Genomic DNA, 18,640 nt, shown 5'->3' with positions numbered 1-18,640 from the left:
CTGTGAAATAACACTGGTATCATTTTTCAATTTTAAAGTAACTCAGTGAATGAGATGAAAAAAAAGTCAGATTTGTTTTACTGTGGAAATAACTGTGGTAGTTTTTTTCAATTTATAGTAATCCAACAGGGTGAAAAACATCGTAAATTGTAGGGCAATTTTATTTTGTTTTTAAAGTTTTTTCCAATCCACAGTAATTCAACAGCGTGAAAAACACCATAAATTTTAGGGCAACATTTTTAAAATATTATTTTAATTTTTTTTCTCCAGTTTACAGTTATTCAACAATGTAAAATACACCGCAAATTTTAGGGCAAACATTCAATTTTTTACCAATTTGACAGCGTGAAAAACGCCGTAAATTTGAGAGCAAAATGTTTTTATTTTTTGCCAATTTACAGTAATTTAACAGTCTAAAAAACACCGTAAATTTTAGGGCAAAAATATTTTTTATCTATTTAGTTTTTTCCAATTTACAGTAATTTAACAGCGTAGAAAAACACCGTAAATTTTAGGGCAAAAAAAACAAAAACAAAAAAAATGTACAGTAATTCAACAGCGTGAAAAACACCGTAACTTTAAGGGCAAAAAAACCCCCAAAACTTTTTTTATTTTTATTTAATGAGAGCTTTATTAAAATCTTTATTACAAAGATTAAAATGCTGACTTGTGAGATAAACATATTTCTAACTATGTGGAACAATTTTTATCCTTTTTTTAAAACCAAACTTTAATTAAATTTGATACATTTTTATTAATCTTTTTACTAAAACAAATTCTTGGGAAGGAAATTGTACAATCATTCATTATTTAGTGCAACATCTCTGACGGTGTGGCATCGAGTACAGACCTCCTGGGAATTTGTTGTTATTCTAGTATATTCTTATCAGTGACGGAGCAGGAGGGGGCTGGGAATACGTTTGTAGTAACATTTCATATGAAGCGCCCTGTCATTTATTCAATTGGCATTTTTTTTTAAAGCAGACTTCTATTTCCAGGACCCTCCCCATCAGAATTGGTTTTTACTTTTGAACACAATTTTTATACTTAAAAAAAAACTAACTGGAATTTATTTGCTGTTTTGTACTCAACAAATTTATGGGAATAAATTGGTCAATAATTATGTTTTGTGTGCAAAATAACAACATTGCGAGGTCGCAGGGATTGAATTTGATTGGGATGAATTTGAGTGAATTGGCGCTGACTGATACTAACCAGCTAGCATATACTTTGTCGAGAATTGTTCAAGTTTCTAGAGACTTCTCCCATCATTTCGGTGACTTTTTCTTTACAAAAAAGGACTAGCAACAAATATAGCATCTTTTTCTGGTGTTTTTGGAAACTTTACTGACGTCACACTTGCGTCATGTTGCTGCTCCAACTGAATTTGCTCTCCTTAAAAGCCGAGATTGTTTGCACATTTTACAATTTGTACATTGCTGTCCGTGTGTATATCTTTGATGTATTCAAGTACGTCCACATTTTTGTATTGCTTACGTCATCACAACATTAGGTTTCGGGGATCAAAGTCTTTTTTTCCGCTTGTCAAACTTTCAATACATTACTAGTCAATACTGCGCAAACAATAGGTCATACATTCATTATTACTTTAATTGGTTTTCACGTAAAAAAAAAAAACGCCTCATTTTTAAGGTGTGTCGGCTTTATTTTGCTGTGGTGATGAAATATATGTCGGAGGGAACCCTGGAGTGGATTTTTGTCCGTTATTAAAAAAATAGCAGGGATGTTCGTCTTCAAGATATATATTTAACAATGTAGGTTTTCAAATAATTAATTTAATGATACTTTTGGAGAGGGTGGGGCGTGGTTTCATTCGCAAAGTAAAGGGAACACCTCCACTAATGAACATCTTGCAGACAGACTCAAAAAAAGGGGCTAAAAATGACGGTGGAGTAATATTTATACCAGGGGTGTCCAAACTAGGGCCCACCAGCGTCTTCTGTCTGGCCCTCGAGACGTCACAAGTGTATTAAGAAGTTTGGCCCACTGAACTTTAGTCACGGAAGTATCGTCAATGACCATGAATTGTAACTGGAAGTCTGGCAGCATCAATTTGTACAAGCCAATGCAAACAACCTTTCCCACTCAGGGTGCAAATAAACTAGAAGCAACTCAGACAGTCCACACACACGACACATCTCTTGCTCATGAACTTGGTCAACAGTATAAAGCATGGCCAACCACCATACATCATTCAAAATTATACCCAATCCACTACAATGCATGATGGGTAATATGCAAAACACTTACTCTCCACCTTCCCCATGTTTGGTGCGCTGCTTCATATTTCTGATTGATTACAAAACTATAAACTAATAATAATAATAACAAAACTAATATTTAATGTTTTATTTTTCATACCCTTACTATTTTTTGTTTTATTGTTTATACACTTACTATTTAATGTTTCATTGTTCATACTCTCAATATTTATTGTTCATACTTTTAATATTTAATGTTCATACTCTTAATATTTAATGTTTTATTGTTCATACTCTCAATTTATTGTTCATACTTTTAATATTTAATGTTCATACTCTTAATATTTAATGTTGTATTGTTTATACACTTACTATTTAATGTTTCATTGTTCATACTCTCAATATTTTTTGTTCATACTTTTAATATTTAATGTTCATACTCTTAATATTTAATGTTTTATTGTTCATACTCTCAATAATTATTGTTCATACTCTTAATATTTAATGTTTTATTGTTCATACTCTTAATATTTAATGTTTTATTGTACATATTCTTAATATTTAATGTTTTATTTTTCATACTCTTAATATTTATTGTTCACATTCTTAATATTTAATGTTTTATTGTTCATACTCTTAATATTTAATGTTTTAATGTTTATACTCCAAATATGTAATGTTCAGACCTTAATATTTAATGTTTTATTGATTATACTTCGTATTGTAGTGGTCTGGGGGGTTTGTTAAAGTTGAAGCAGTTGAAGTAATGTGTCGTCGTCCATTCTGTTCTAGTTTGTTTGAATCAATGCAAACTGAAGTATTTCTGATAATTTCCTGACAATATTGTAAATCCTACATTCTTTATTTTTGTACAAAGGTTTGTTGTTACGTCACAATCAACGCCCTGCTGTGTGGCGGAAAAAAAACGTTATGTGTGTGTGCACACAAAACTGTATTTTACACTTATATGTCATTAGGTTACGTGTGTGTGTGTATGTGTATATATATATATATATATATATATATATATATATATATATATATATATATATATACATACAGTACATTGGCCACATATATATACACACACACTCATATATATATATATATATATATATATATATATATATATATATATATATATATATATATATATATATATATATATATATATATATATATATAAAAAATACATATATACACATACATATGTAGAGGTTATATGTGTGTATATGTATGTATATATGTATGTATATACCGGTATATACATATAAAAAAAAAAAAAAAAAAAAAATATATATATATATATATATATATATATATATATATATATATATATATATATATATATATAGAGCGCAGGTCAAAAGTTTGGACCCCCCTGGTGTGTACCAAAGCACATATAATACATGTTGTGTGTAGTATTTTTCAAATGTGTATTGAAAGTCTGCTTTAGGAGAGTTGAGGACTGGTGGATTATGAAAACTAGTGTTTGGCTCCAGGAGACAACCTTGTCTTGTTACGCTTCTCTTAATCATTGCACTTGAATGCTGCTCCCTGCATTATGTATGTCAGAGTGTAAACAAGAGTACAGTAGAGTACAGTAAAGTACAGTAGAGTGCTGGCATTAACGTACTTGGAAGCTGGAGGGCAGATCTGCTGAATTTGAAATAATTGCTTAGACAAGTCAGCCTTGATTTTTGCATCTTAGTCAACATGTGCAGATATTTAATGTGTTCAATATGTGGAGATATTTAATGTGTTCAATATGCGCATATATTTAATGTGTTCAATATGTGCATATACTTAATGTGTTCAATATGTGCATATATTTAATGTGTTCAATATGTGCATATACTTAATGTGTTCAATATGTGCAGATATTTAATGTGATCAATATAAGCATATATTTAATGTGTTCAATATGCACATATATTTAATGTGTTCAATATGCACATATATTTAATGTGTTCAATATGTGCAGATATTTAATGTGTTCAATATGCACATATACTGAATGTGTTCAATATGTGCAGATATTTAATGTGTTCAATATGCGCATATACTTAATGTGTTCAATATGTGCACATATTTAATGGGGTCAATATGCGCATATACTTAATGTGTTCAATATGTGCAGATATTGAATGTGTTCAATATGTGCAGATATTTAATGTGTTCAATATGCACATATACTTAATGTGTTCAATATGTGCAGATATTTAATGTATTCAATATGCGCATATATTTAATGTGTTCAATATGTGCAGATATTTAATGTGTTCAATATGTGCAGATATTTAATGTGTTCAATATGTGCAGATATTTAATGTATTCAATATGCGCATATATTTAATGTGTTCAATATGTGCAGATATTTGATGTGTTCAATATGTGCAGATATTTAATGTATTCAATATGTGCAGGTATTTAATGTGTTCAATATGTGCAGACATTTAATGTATTCAATATGCGCATTTTTTAATGTGTTCAATATGTGCAGATATTTAATGTGTTCAAAATGCACATATACTTAATGTGTTCAATATGTGCAGATATTTCATGTATTCATTATGCACATACATTTAATGTGTTCAATATGTGCAGATATTTAATGTGTTCAATATGCACATACATTTAATGTGTTCAATATGTGCAGATATTTAATGTGTTCAATATGTGCAGATATTTAATGTGTTCAATATGCACATACATTTAATGTGTTCAATATGTGCACATATTTAATGTGTTCAATATGTGCAGATATTTAATGTGTTCAATATGTGCAGATATTTAATGTGTTCAATATGTGCAGATATTTAATGTATTCAATATGTGCAGATATTTAATGTATTCAATATGCGCATATATTTAATGTGTTCAATATGTGCAGATATTTAATGTATTCAATATGCGCATATATATTTAATGTGTTCAATATGTGCAGATATTTAATGTGTTCAATATGTGTAGATATTTAATGTATTCAATATGCGCATATATTTATTGTGTTCAATATGCGCAGATATTTAATGTATTCAATATGCGCATATATTTAATGTGTTCAATATGTGCAGATATTTAATGTGTTCAATATGCACATATACTGAATGTGTTCAATATGTGCAGATATTTAATATGTTCAATATGCACATATACTGAATGTGTTCAATATATGCAGATATATAATGTGTTCAATATGCACATATACTGAATGTGTTCAATATATGCAGATATATAATGTGTTCAATATGTGCAGATATAATAAAGTGTTCAATATGAACATATATTTAATGTGTTCAATATGCGCATATACTTAATGTGTTCAATATGCACATATAGTTAATGCGTTCAATATGCGCATATACTTAATGTGATGTCATCGGCAGTTGGTGTCCGCCACCACCTTTTGACACGGAGCCATTTGACGCTCTCCGGCGGGGCCACGGCCCAAGTGGGGACTACGCGTGGAAATAATGAAAGGAGTGGGAGGAAAATGTTCCTGAAGAAGTTAACTCATCAGGCGTTAGTTCCTCCATGACGAGTCAGCACTTTTAACGCCGCCATGAATGAGCGAGGCAACATTTTTTTGTCCATTATAGTTTTTATGTTATTAGAGTTTTATGGTTTTTATGTACTGTTTATGCAACAGTTTGTGTTCCAAATAGCTTTGGTCTAACTATGACAGTTAATTTATTAAGGAATTATGATTAATAATCAGCCCCCTCCCCCACCCCCAACTTGTCCCAAAATGTTGTGGTCGAACCGTTAGTTTTTAGGTTATCATGAGAGATATTGATTCACTATGATACCAGCAGCAATCATACATGCTTTTATTCTGAAATGCTGAGAGAGGTTTGATCAAGTGAAATGGGCATGGAGAACACTAACTAAACCTTATGGCTAGGGAGGAGTATCGTTCACATCTGAACCGATACGGTACCAATACCTTGGAGTTGATACCAATACTCAATGGTAGCGATTTTTGGTACTTTTGTATGTGTTAATGCATATCACTTGTGTTTGCTAATAAAATCACATTTGTTGTTGTATCTTGTTTTATTATCACTTGTCTTGGTCTCATTTGCAAGTTAGACACTAAGTTGGAATTAGAAGTGTGTTTTTTTTTCATTTTTTATTGCACTCTAAAAATGTCAATACTGTAAGTATTATACTTCTTTTTTTTAAATTTTTTTAAACATTTTTTTGTCCTGCCCAGCTTCTCAGGCAAATCATATAGTAGATGTAGATGCCCATATCGGCTGTTCAGATTTACTTTACAAAAGAGAAGTGTAGGATAAGTATTATACTTCTTACGCAGCAGCTGTTTGATATTTCCCATTAAAAAATTTGGAGGTTTTGAAATCGCCATGTAAAATTGCTAATGCTAATCAGTAGCATGTCAATAGCAAAACCAATGAATATTAGCATCAAGCTAGCACATATTTGGGAAAAATGGAGCCTTACATTATTGGAGCGTTGTTTGGCGCAATTTCTTTGTTGGCATTGAACAAGTCAGCATTACCAAGTGGTAGTTTGGCTTAGTCTGCTCTCAGTGCTGCTGGAGTGATCGCTAAGTGCAGAAAAGTTTGGCTAGGTTGTGAGTTCAAACCCCGGCCGAGTCATACCAAAGACTATAAAAATGGGACCCATTACCTCCCTGCTTGGCACTCATCAAGGGTTGGAATTGGGGGTTAAATCACCAAAAATGATTCCCGGGCGCGACCGCCGCTGCTGCCCACTGCTCCCCTCACCTCCCAGGGTGTGATCAAGGGTGATGGGTCAAATGCAGAGAATAATTTCGCCACACCTAGTGTGTGTGTGACAATCATTGATACTTTAACTTTAACCAGGCGTGATGTGACACGCAGCCCAGGTGCCGTAACAAGGCACCGTTGGATTTTACGCGAATCGGTGCCCCGTAGGACCGGCAGGATTCCTACCAGATCAGGTAGCCATCTCTACTTATGACAGAGTTATGCTGTCTTTAAATTAAAGTGGAGTGGTAATATGATTTTTGGACTACACCTAGTCGCCACAATACTTCATGAAGTTATTATTAACGTCTGGAATGGATTTACGCTGTCTTCAAGTTGAAGTGGAGTGGTAATTGTTTTTCACGACGCAGTAAGTAATATGATGCGGACACATTTGTTACTGGATTATTTCTAACAGACTTCTGTCTTGGAGTTTTTGTATGTGTAAGTAAAATGCAACTATAATTATTTCATACTTGTTTGTTCAATGATTATTATCTATGTCTAGCCTGTGTGCTTAGGTGTTGTGTAGCTGCCATATTTACATTTTCTAAATTACTATAGTAAAATAGAAGAAATTGTGTGCTTATTGGAGGACATTTAGATGTTAACTGGCTGTCCAAATTTGCTCAAGTAAACACTATGCAAGACTGCTTGTATCGCACATGATATCACACACAAGTAAACATGCTGCAGGACTGCTTGTATCACAGATGATATCACACAATATTAAACATGCTACAGGACTGCTTGTATTGCACATGATATCACACACAAGTAAACACTCTGCCAGACTGCTTGTATCGCACATGACATCACACACAAGTAAACAAACTGCAGGACTGCTTGTATCGCACATCATATCACACACAAGTAAACACGCTGCAGGACTGCTTGTATCGCACGTGATATCACACACAAGTAAACATGCTGCATGACTGCTTGTATCGCACACAAGTAAACACGTTGCAAGACTGCTTGTATCGCACACACACAAATAAACAACCTGCAGGACTGCTTGTATCACACATGATACCACATACAAGTAAACATGCTGCAGGAATGCTTGTATCGCACATGATATCACACACAAGTAAACACTCTGCAAGAATGCTTGTATTGCACATTACATCACACACAAGTAAACAAGCTGCAGGACTGCTTGTATCGCACATGATATCACACACAAGTAAACAAACTGCAGGACTGCTTGTATCGCATATGATATCACACACAAGTAAACATGCTGCAGGACTGCTAGTACCGCACATGATACCACATACAAGTAAACATGCTGCAGGAATGCTTGTATCGCACATGACATCATACACAAGTAAACACTCCAAGAATGTTTGTATCGCACATGACATCACACACAAGTAAAAAAAACTGCAGGACTGCTTGTATCACACATGATATCACACACAAGTAAACACGCTGCAAGACTGTTTGTATCGCACATGATATCACATACAAGTAAACACTCTGCAATACTGCTTGTATCGAACATGATATCACACATTTTATATGCAAGTCAAGTCAATATCGTCCCATACTTGGATCAATATGAATATTAGAACGGTACACCCCTAATAATAACAATAATAATAAGTATCAGTAAAGTAACATGTGATCATTTGAGGTGCATGGAGTTAAAAATGAGGAAATTAAAAAAAAAGAGTAAAATAAGCAAAGGTTGCTAGTTCAAACAACAAAATGATTGACAGCTGAGCAGTGCCATAAAGAATATCATCTCATTACAATATAGTGCGGACATGAAAGTTATTTCCTGTTAAAGTACATTCAGTCACTGGACACAATACTTGGAAAGTCTTTGGTATCGTGTATTGTGCATCTTCATGATACCATTTTCATTTTCAACATGAAGCGTCACCTCTTCACCTGCGTCATCAGTTGGCAGGAGCCACGTACTCAGGGTTGGTGTAGGAGAAGCCCAGGAAGTCGTCCTGGTCCAGGTTCATGATGACCAGCTTGTCCGTCGGCGTCAGGTCCACCGCCATCTTGGTGAACTCTTTGTCGAAGTTGCACGTGTCACGCCGGCTCTTCTGTACGAGTGGGATGGAAGATGGAGGACAGAAGATGGAGGAAAGAGGATGGAGTATGGTGGATGGGAGATGAAATATGGAAGATGGAGGATGGAGAATGGATGATGGGGGATAAAAAAAATGTTAGATGGAGGATGGAAGATGAAAAATGTTGGATGAAGTATAAAAGATGGAGAATGGAAGATAAAGGAGGAGGATGAAGATGGAAGATGGACAATGGATGATGGAAAATGGACGATGGAGGATGGAAGATGAAGGATGGAGGATGGAAGATGAAGGATGGAGGATGGAAGATGGAGGAGGATGATGATGGAAGATGGAAGATAGACAATGGTGGATGGAGGATGAAAGATGGAAAATGGAAGATGGACGATTGGGGTTGGAGGATGGTGGATGGAAGATGAGGATGGGGATGAAGGATGGAGGATGGAAGATGAGGATGGACGATGGTGGATGGAGGATGGAAGATGAGGATGGTGGATGGAGGATGATGATGGAAGATGGAGAATGGTGGATGGAAGATGGAGGATAGTGGATGGACGATGGTGAATGGAAGATGGAGGATAGTGGATGGACGATGGTGGATGGAAGATGATAGATGGATGATGGAAGATTGAGAATGGTTGATGGAAGATGGAGGATAGTGGATGGAAGATGGTAGATAGAGGATGGAAGATGGAAAATGGTGGATGGAAGATGGTGGATGAACAATGGTGGATGGAGGATGAGGGTGGAGGATGGAAGATGGACGATGGAGAATGGTGGATGGAAGATGGTGGATGAACGATGGTGGATGGAGGATGAGGATAGAGGATGGAAGATGGACGATGGAGAATGGTGGATGGAAGATGGTGGATGAACGATGGTGGATGGAAGATGAGGATGGAGGATGGAGGATGGAAGATGGAGAATGGAAGATGGGCAACGGAGGATGGAAAATGGACGATGGAGGATGAAGGATGGAAGATGGACAATGGATGATGGATGATGGAAAATGGACGATGGAGGGTAGAAGATGGAGAATGGTGGATGGAAGATGGAGAATGAAGGATGGAAGATGGTGGATGAACGATTGTGGATGGAGGATGAGGATGGAAGATGGAAGATGAGGTTGGAGGATGGGCAATGAAGGAGGGAAAATTGACGATGGAGGATGAAGGATGGAAGATGGACAATGGATGATGGAAAATGGACAATGGAGGATGGAAGATGGACGATGGAGAATGGAAGATGGAGGATGGAGGATGGAATATGGACGACGGAGAATGGTGGATGGAAGATGGTGGATGAACCATGGTGGATGGAGGATGAGGATGGAGGATGGAGGATGGAGAATGTAAGATGGGCAATGGAGGATGGAAAATGGACGATGGAGGATGAAGGATGGAAGATGGACAATGGATGATGGAAAATGGACGATGGAGGGTAGAAGATGGAGAATGGTGGATGGAAGATGGAGAATGAAGGATGGAAGATGGTGGATGAACAATGGTGGATGGAGGATGGAAGATGGACGATGGAGAATGGTGGATGGAAGATGGTGGATGGACGATGAGGATGGAGGATGGAAGATGGACGATGGAGAATGGTGGATGGAAGATGGTGGATGGAGGATGAGGATGGAGGATGGAAGATGGACGATGCAGAATGGTGGATGGAAGATGGTGGATGAACGATGGTGGTTGGAAGATGAGGATGGAGGATGGAAGATGGAGAATGGAAGATGGGCAATGGAGGATGGAAAATGGACGATGGAGGATGAAGGATGGAAAATGGACGATGGAGGATGAAGGATGGAAGATGGACAATGGATGATGGAAAATGGACAATGGAAGATGGAAGATGGACGATGGAAGATGGAGGATGGACGATGGAGAATGGTGGATGGAAGATGAGGATGGAGGATGGAAGATGAACGATGGAGAATGGTGGATGGAAGATTGTGGATGAACGATGGTGGATGGAGGATGAGGATGGAGGATAGAAGATGGAGAATGGAAGATGGACAAGGCAGGATGGAAAATTGACGATGGAGGATGAAGGATTGAAGACGGACAATGGATGATGGAAAATGGACGATGGAGGGTAGAAGATGGAGAATAAAGGATGGAAGATGGTGGATGAACGATGGTGGATGGAGGATGAGGATGGAAGATGGAAGATGAGGATGGAGGATGGGCAATGAAGGATGGAAAATGGATAATGGAGGATGAAGGATGGAAGATGGACAATGGAAGATGGAAAATGGACGATGGAGGATGGACGATGGAGGATGGAAGATGGAGGATGGAAGATGGAGGATGGACGAAGGAGAATGGTGGATGGAAGATGGTGGATGAACGATGGTGGATGGAAGATGAGGATGGAAGATGGACAAAGGAGGATGGAAGATGAAGGATGGACGATGGAGAATGGTGGATGGAAGATGGTGGATAAACGATGGTGGATGGAGGATGAGGATGAAGAATAGAAGATGGGCAATGGAGTATGGAAAATGGACGATGGAGGATGAAAGATGGACAATGGATGATGGAAAATGGACGATAAAGGGTAGAAGATGGAGAATGGTGGATGGAAGATGGAGAATGAAGGATGGAAGATGGTGGATGAACGATGGTGGATGGAGGATGAGAATGGAGGATGGAAGATGAGGATGGAGGATGGGCAATGAAGGATGGAAAATGGACGATGAAGGATGAAGGATGGAAGATGGACAATGGATGATGGAAAATGGACGATGGAGGATGGAAGATGGAGGATGGAGGATGGAAGATGGAAGATGGAGGATGGTGGATGGACGATGGTGGATGGAAGATGGTAGATGGAAAATGGATGATGGAGGATGGAAGATGGAGAATGGTCGATGAACGATGGTGGATGAACGATGGTGGATGGAGGATGGAAGATGGAGGATGGAGGATGGAAGATGGAGGATAAGGACACACGATAACGGGAGAGAGCGTGGATGAAAACATGATAAATGGTTGAGTGGGAATGGAGAAGAAAAGATGCAATAAGATAATAAGTCATCAGATATGACCGCACCGATTGCTGCTGCGTGGACAGAAGAAGAATGTTGTGGACAGAAGAAGAGGGTTGTGGACAGAAGAAGAATGTTGTGGACAGAAGAAGAGGGTTGTGGACCGAAGAAGAGGGTTGTGGACAGAAGAAGAGGGTTGTGGACAGAAGAAGAGGGTTGTGGACAGAAGAACAATGTCGTGGACAGAAGAAGACGGTTGTGGACAGAAGAAGAAGGTTGTGGACAGAAGAAGAAGGTTGCCAATGAATGAGGAGCACATAAATATTGACAGCACGGCGGCCATCGGGCAAGGCACACTAGAAGGGGTGAACTGAGAAAATCCACAACCATGAATATTTGATGTCTCGCGACAGCACAAGCAAACAATATGACGTTCATTTGTGTCTTCTTTTTTTTTTTTTACCAACGCTTGTTTGGACTGTTTTACTTTATTTGATTTAGATCACATTATTTTAATAATTGAATTAAAGTCTTAAAAAATTCAGTTTGTTAAAATACAGTGTTGTACTGTGTAAAAGCTAACTGTAAAGTATACAAATTAAAATAAAAACAAATTCTGTGAAAAAAAATGTTTGTGCTGAAAAATTCAGTGTAAAAAAAAAAGTATGCGGGTTGCGGGGGCAACAGCCTAAGCAGAGAAGCCCAGACTTCCCTCTCCTAAGCCATTTCCCTCGGAGGATCCTGAGGCGTTCCTAGGATTGCTTGAAGACAGTCTCCCCAATGTGTCCTGGGTCTTCCCCGTGGTCTTCTACCAGTCGGACGCGCCCTAAACACCTCCCCAAGGCGGTCTCGGGGGGGCATCCTGACCAGATGCCCGAACCACCTCAGCTGGCTCCTCTCAATGTGGAGGACCAGCGGCTTTACTGTGAGCTCCTCCCAAATGACAGAGCTTCTCACCCTATCTCTAAAGCAGAGCCCCGCCACCCGATGGAGGAAACTAATTTCGGCCCCTTGTACCTGTGATCTTCTCCTTTCGGTCATAACCCAAAGTTCATGACCATAGGTGAGGATAGGAACGTAGATCGACCGGTAAATTGAAAGCTTTGCCTTCCGGCTCAGCTCCTTCTTCACCACAACGGATCAATGCAGGGTCCGCATCACTGCAGAGGCTGTACCGATCCGCCTGTCGATCTCAGGATACACTGTTCTCCCACTCGTGAATAAGACTCCGGGGTACTTGGTACCCTTTTCTGGGCGAGAACCATGGACTCGGACTTAGAGGTGCTGGTTCTCATTCCAGTCTCTTCACACTCAGCTGCGAACCGATCCAGTAAGAGATGAAGATCCTGGCCAGATGAAACCAGCAGGACCACATCATCCGCAAAAAGCAGATATCTAATCCTACAACCACATCATCCGCAAAAAGCAGATATCTAATCCTACAGCCACCAAACCGGATCCCCTCAATGCCCTGACTGCGCCTAGAGCACTCCTCAGTACTCACTCAAGCATCCAAAAAGGGTGGGTACTTTGAGCTGCTGTTTAGTGCGTAAGCACAAACAAGGACCCGTCCCACCACCCGAACACAGAGGGAAGCATACTTGCCAACCCTCCCGATTTTTCCGGGAGACTCACAAATTTCAGTGCCCCTCCCGAAAATTTCCCGGGACAACAATTCTCCCGAATTTCTCCCGATTTCCACCCGGACAACAATATCGGGGGCGTGCCTTAAAGGCACTGCCTTTAGCATCCTCTACAACCTGTCGTCACGTCCACTTTACGACCATACAAACAGCGTGTCGTCCCAGTCACATAATATATGCGGCTTTTACAAACACATAAGTGAATGCAAGGCATACTTGATCAACAGTCTTTCAGGTCACACTGAGGGTAGCCGTATAAACAACTTTAACACTATTACAAATATGGGCCACACTGTGAACCCACACCAAACAAGAATGACAAACACATTTCGGGAGAACGTCCGCACCGTAACACAACATAAACACAACAAAACAAATACCCAGAATCCCTTTTCAGCACTAACTCTTCCGGGACGCTGCAATATAACCCCCCCCATCTCCCGAATTCGGAGGTCTCAAGGTTGGCAAGTATGGAGGGAAGCTACCCTCCTGTCCACAGGGTTAAAGTCCAACACAGCTGCAGTGCAACAAGTATTGCTACCCCCAGAGTGGAAGAGAGTCCAGCCCCTCTCGAGAGGACTGGTCCCAGAGCCCTTGTTGTATGCCGAAGTGAGTCCGACTAGATCTAGCTGGAACTTCTCCACCTCGCGCACCGGCTCAGGCTCCTTCCCCCTCAGCGAGGTGACGTTCCACGTCCCAAGAGCTAGCTTCTGTAGCTGAGGATCAAACCGCCAAAGGCCGTCCATCTCACACTGCACCCGACCTCTATGCCCCCTCCTATGAATGCTGAGCCCATTGAAAGAAAAAAAATTCAGTCCATTCATCCATCTACTTCTGCTTATCCGACGTCGGGTTGCGGGGAAGCAGCCTAAGCAAAGAAGCCCAGACCTCCCCAGCTACTTCGTCCAGCTCCTCCTGGGGGATCCCATTGCGTTCCAAGGTTCGACTATGCCGCAGTAAACTCCTCTCCAGTACACCTGATAAACCTTACCTGGAAGGCTGAGGAGACTGATCCTGCGATAGTTGAAACACCCTCCGGTTCCCCTTCTTAAAGCGAGGAACCACCACCCTGGTCTGCCAACCCAGAAGTACTCCCCCCGATGTCCACACAAGGAATAATTCAGTGCATGAAAATTCCGTATAAAAAATTGGTGCAGAAAAATTCAGTGCATAAAATTTTAGTACAAAGGGAAAATCAGTGTATACAAATTTTGTGTAAAACATGAAAAATTCAACGTAAAAATATTGGTGCAGAAAAATCTTGTGTAAAATATTAAACGTATACAAATTCACTGCAGAAAATTTTAGTTGAAAGACAAAATTGTGTGTAAAACATGAAAATTCAGTAAAAAAAAAAATAGGTGCTGAAAAATTCAGCAAAAAAAGATGTTGTGCAGAATTTTTTTGTGCAAAAGAAAATCAGTGTATAACATGAAAAATTAAATGTAAGAAATGCCGAAAAACTCAGTAAAAAAAAAAATCTAAGCAAAAAAAAATTCAGTGTGGAAAATAAAGTGCAGAAAACTTGGTGTAAACCAATTCCGTGCAGAAAATGTTTGCTTTAAAACCCAAGACTGACTTAAATGACGACTGAAGCACCTCAGTGGCTGCTTCTGAGACAAGATAGACTGCTTCAGTCCTAATTTACCAGAAAGGAGAGGGACAAGCGGTAGAAAATGGATGGATGGAAGATGGGGCGGCATGGCGTAGTGGGTAGAGCGCCCGTGTCAGAAACCTGAGGGTTGCAGGTTCGCTCCCCGCCTCTTACCATGCCGTTGTGTCCTTGGGCAGGACACTTCACCCTTGCCCCCGGTGCCGCTCACACCGGTGAATGAATGATAGGTTGTGGTCGGAGGGGCCGTAGGCGCAAATTGGCAGCCACGCTTCCGTCAGTCTACCCCAGGGCAGCTGTGGCTACGAAAGTAGCTTACCACCACCAGGTGTGAATGAAAGATGGGTTTTTAACATGTAAAGCGTCTTTGGGTACTTAGAAAAGCGCTATATAAATCCCAGGTATTATTATTATTATTATTATTAAGATGGAGTCTTGGGTTTTGAAGCAACACATTTTTCTAACAAACTGAATTTTTACACTCAGTAGAATTTCATGTAGAAAAGTTCAGTTGACAAAATTCAAAAGCAACAACTTCAGTGACATAAAAAAAAAAGGTTGTGTGATAAAAACACAAATGAACCTCCATAAAGTGTGAAGATCCCAGAGAGCAGAGTGTTGATTGTCATCTTCCTCCGCCACCTTCTGTTCACAGATGTTCTCCATCTTGTTGTCACGGTTACAACAGAGCAGACACCACCTTGAAGCGACAAGAACATCTCCTACCTGCTCCTGTCATGGACCGAGGAGACCCTCACTCCGGCCTGAGGACCTCCGTGTCGGCCTGTTGGAGCTACTAACTTCCTCCGTCCTTTTCATTTGCACTTTGGATCCTCGTCAAAACCAGCCTCCATCAAACACAACGCTGTAATACGCATGCCAGGCCTGTAGGTGGCGCTGTGTCACTGTAGAAAGGAACCACCGCAGCAGAACCAGAACCCCTCAGACGGGCCAACTCACGTCAGCATCAGCCATTCCGTGTTTCCCACAGAAATCATTTTTGGCAGGGTCACATGATCATATAATTTGCATAATTGGCCATGACGCATAATCTTTTTTTAATGCAAAAAATTGCAATTATTAGTATCAGGTACACATACATTATTTACATATATACTGTCAAAGTTAACGCGATAACGTGTTACCTCTAAGTTCCAGTAACAACACTAATTCTTTTTAACAGGTGATGAACGCACAAACGTCCTTTTTGACCCTCGGGCCGTTCCGTAGGGAGGGGAAACTTGGCTGACTTCATGTGTCACTGATGAGCCACAAGCGGGAAAATAGCGAGCGAAAATGGACAAAGTAAAGGTACATTATGGAAATATCAGGTCCAAAGCCATGGCAAGTGGTTCTCTCTGCAAGAAAGGACTATTTTTCGCCGTTGGACGATGTCACTGCAGCAAATGCCTGCTGGGCACGTCGTTCAGAGGTGGGTGGTGCTTCACTTCCTTGTTTAGACTACGGTTAAGGTGCGTGGACTGTTACACTAACGGCTTTAGTAAGTAAGACATAAAAGCTAAACATAAATTAAAGACAACTGTTCTTTTTATTGCAAACAGTTGACATCAAAACAAGTCTCAAACCAATCACTTTTCCGGCTTCAAAATAAAAGCGCCACGCCATACATCCAGTATAAATACATCCAACCGATCATGCTTTGTCAGAGATGTTTTGTAATGTAATCTGTGATATTTTCACCTAAAGAAAATAATGAATATTGGGGGGTAGGGTGGGGGGGATTTTCTGGCTGGCTTATAACAAATTCCGGTTGAGTCCTCAATTACAGAATGCTTAGCAAGCTGAATATTACATTTTATTGACGACAAGAGAAGGTAAAAACATTGTCATGCAGAGATATGAAGGCCATTAACTTGTACAACATGTCAGGTACAGAATATCAGAAGCATTAATTCAGGTAGAAATATCACAGATTACATTAACAAAGATCTTTGACAATCAAAGCATGATCGTAACAATCAGCATTTTGTGTTATCAATGAGTGAAACTGGTATCTAAACACTGAAGTGTAACTCCTCCTCTGAACACAAGTGCTCCTACAGCAGGAATACAAATGATGTATGCCTACAAATCTGGCAAGCGTTTTTATGTCCTTTTTTTGTTGAGCTGTTTAACAAGAATAGTGTTTAAAACACGAATCATAAAGCAAATTACTGGAAAATTATCTGTCTGGGGTACACTTCCTAATGATGAAAAATGATATCTATCTGCGATTAATCCCGATTAAGTTTGAGTTAATTATGAATTAATGCGATTATCGCAATTAAATATTTTAAACGTTTGACAGCCCCAATATATATGTTTATATACATACATATACATGTATACACATGTATATATATTAGAGATGCGCGGATAGGCAATTATTTCATCCGCAACCGCATCACAAAAGTCGTCATCCACCCGAACTAACATTTTATCAAAACCACAACCGCCCACCACCCGTTGTTATATATCTAATATAGACGATGCAAGGCATTAGTGAGGTTAGAAAGCTTTTGCCTGTTAAAGAAAGGAGACTGATCCAATGCAGCAGACATTCAATGCGTGCCACGCATTAATATTTCTTGGCCACGCATTAGAGGCTAAGAGATATTAATGCGTGAAAATATTATTTATCATTATTATAATATTATTGTCATTTCCATTAAGAAAGTGTTGACTATTATTGTTATTTTTTTCCCCTAGTCTTTAGTATTCCCTTTTTTAGTTTGTCGCGTACCACGTTTGCTGCCGGCGTTGCCATCTTTTTATTTTTTTCTTCTTCTGCTGTTGTGTTGTGTTGTGGTGTGCTGTGTCACGCCAAATTTCTTCCCCCTACAAAAACCTCCCCCCCCCCATTTATTTCCGTGGTCATGTTTCCTCTTACGTCATTGACAGCGATCGATAGCACTTCGGCTTTGACTGCCCGTCGCTGGAAGGATACTTCGTCTTTGACAGCTGCTGGAATCTGAAGAAATCCATTGGGGGGAGGTTTTTGTAGGGGGGAATAAATTTGGCGTGGCAGCTGCAGCAGTGCCTGATGAATAATTGCCTGTTTCAAAGAGTGCTGCTCGTTTTTCGTATGTGGGTAACATTTAACTATGTATATATATTTCCGAATTGGTTCAACCGCCACCCGCCCGAATCTATTTAAAATATTTTTTTTTCGTCATGCATCCACCCGACCCGCGGATTATCCGCGGACTCCGCGGTTGTGTCCGCAAACCGCGCATCTCTAATATATATATATACAAATATATATGTGTATATATATATAAATAGCTTACTAAGTTAGTGTATGTAACTAATGCACTCAACTGTAACGTAAACACAGAAGATTAAAGATTAAAGTACCAA

The 18,640-nt window shown here is 39.2% G+C and overlaps 1 protein-coding gene across 1 annotated transcript in view; it reads right to left on the bottom strand.

Moving 5' to 3' along the window:
* Positions 1-18,640, bottom strand: part of prkcbb (protein kinase C, beta b) — a 289,138-nt gene that overhangs the window by 879 nt on the left and 269,619 nt on the right. Inside the window, 1 exon segment of the mRNA XM_062050524.1 lies at positions 8,882-9,045. Coding sequence (XP_061906508.1) covers positions 8,890-9,045 — 156 coding nt within the window. The 3' untranslated portion in view covers positions 8,882-8,889.

Source organism: Entelurus aequoreus, linkage group LG06, assembly GCF_033978785.1.
Source record: "Entelurus aequoreus isolate RoL-2023_Sb linkage group LG06, RoL_Eaeq_v1.1, whole genome shotgun sequence".
Lineage (NCBI taxonomy): Eukaryota > Metazoa > Chordata > Actinopteri > Syngnathiformes > Syngnathidae > Entelurus > Entelurus aequoreus.
The sequence above is the reverse complement of the archived record's forward strand: the minus strand, read 5'-3'. Positions and strand labels throughout refer to the sequence as shown.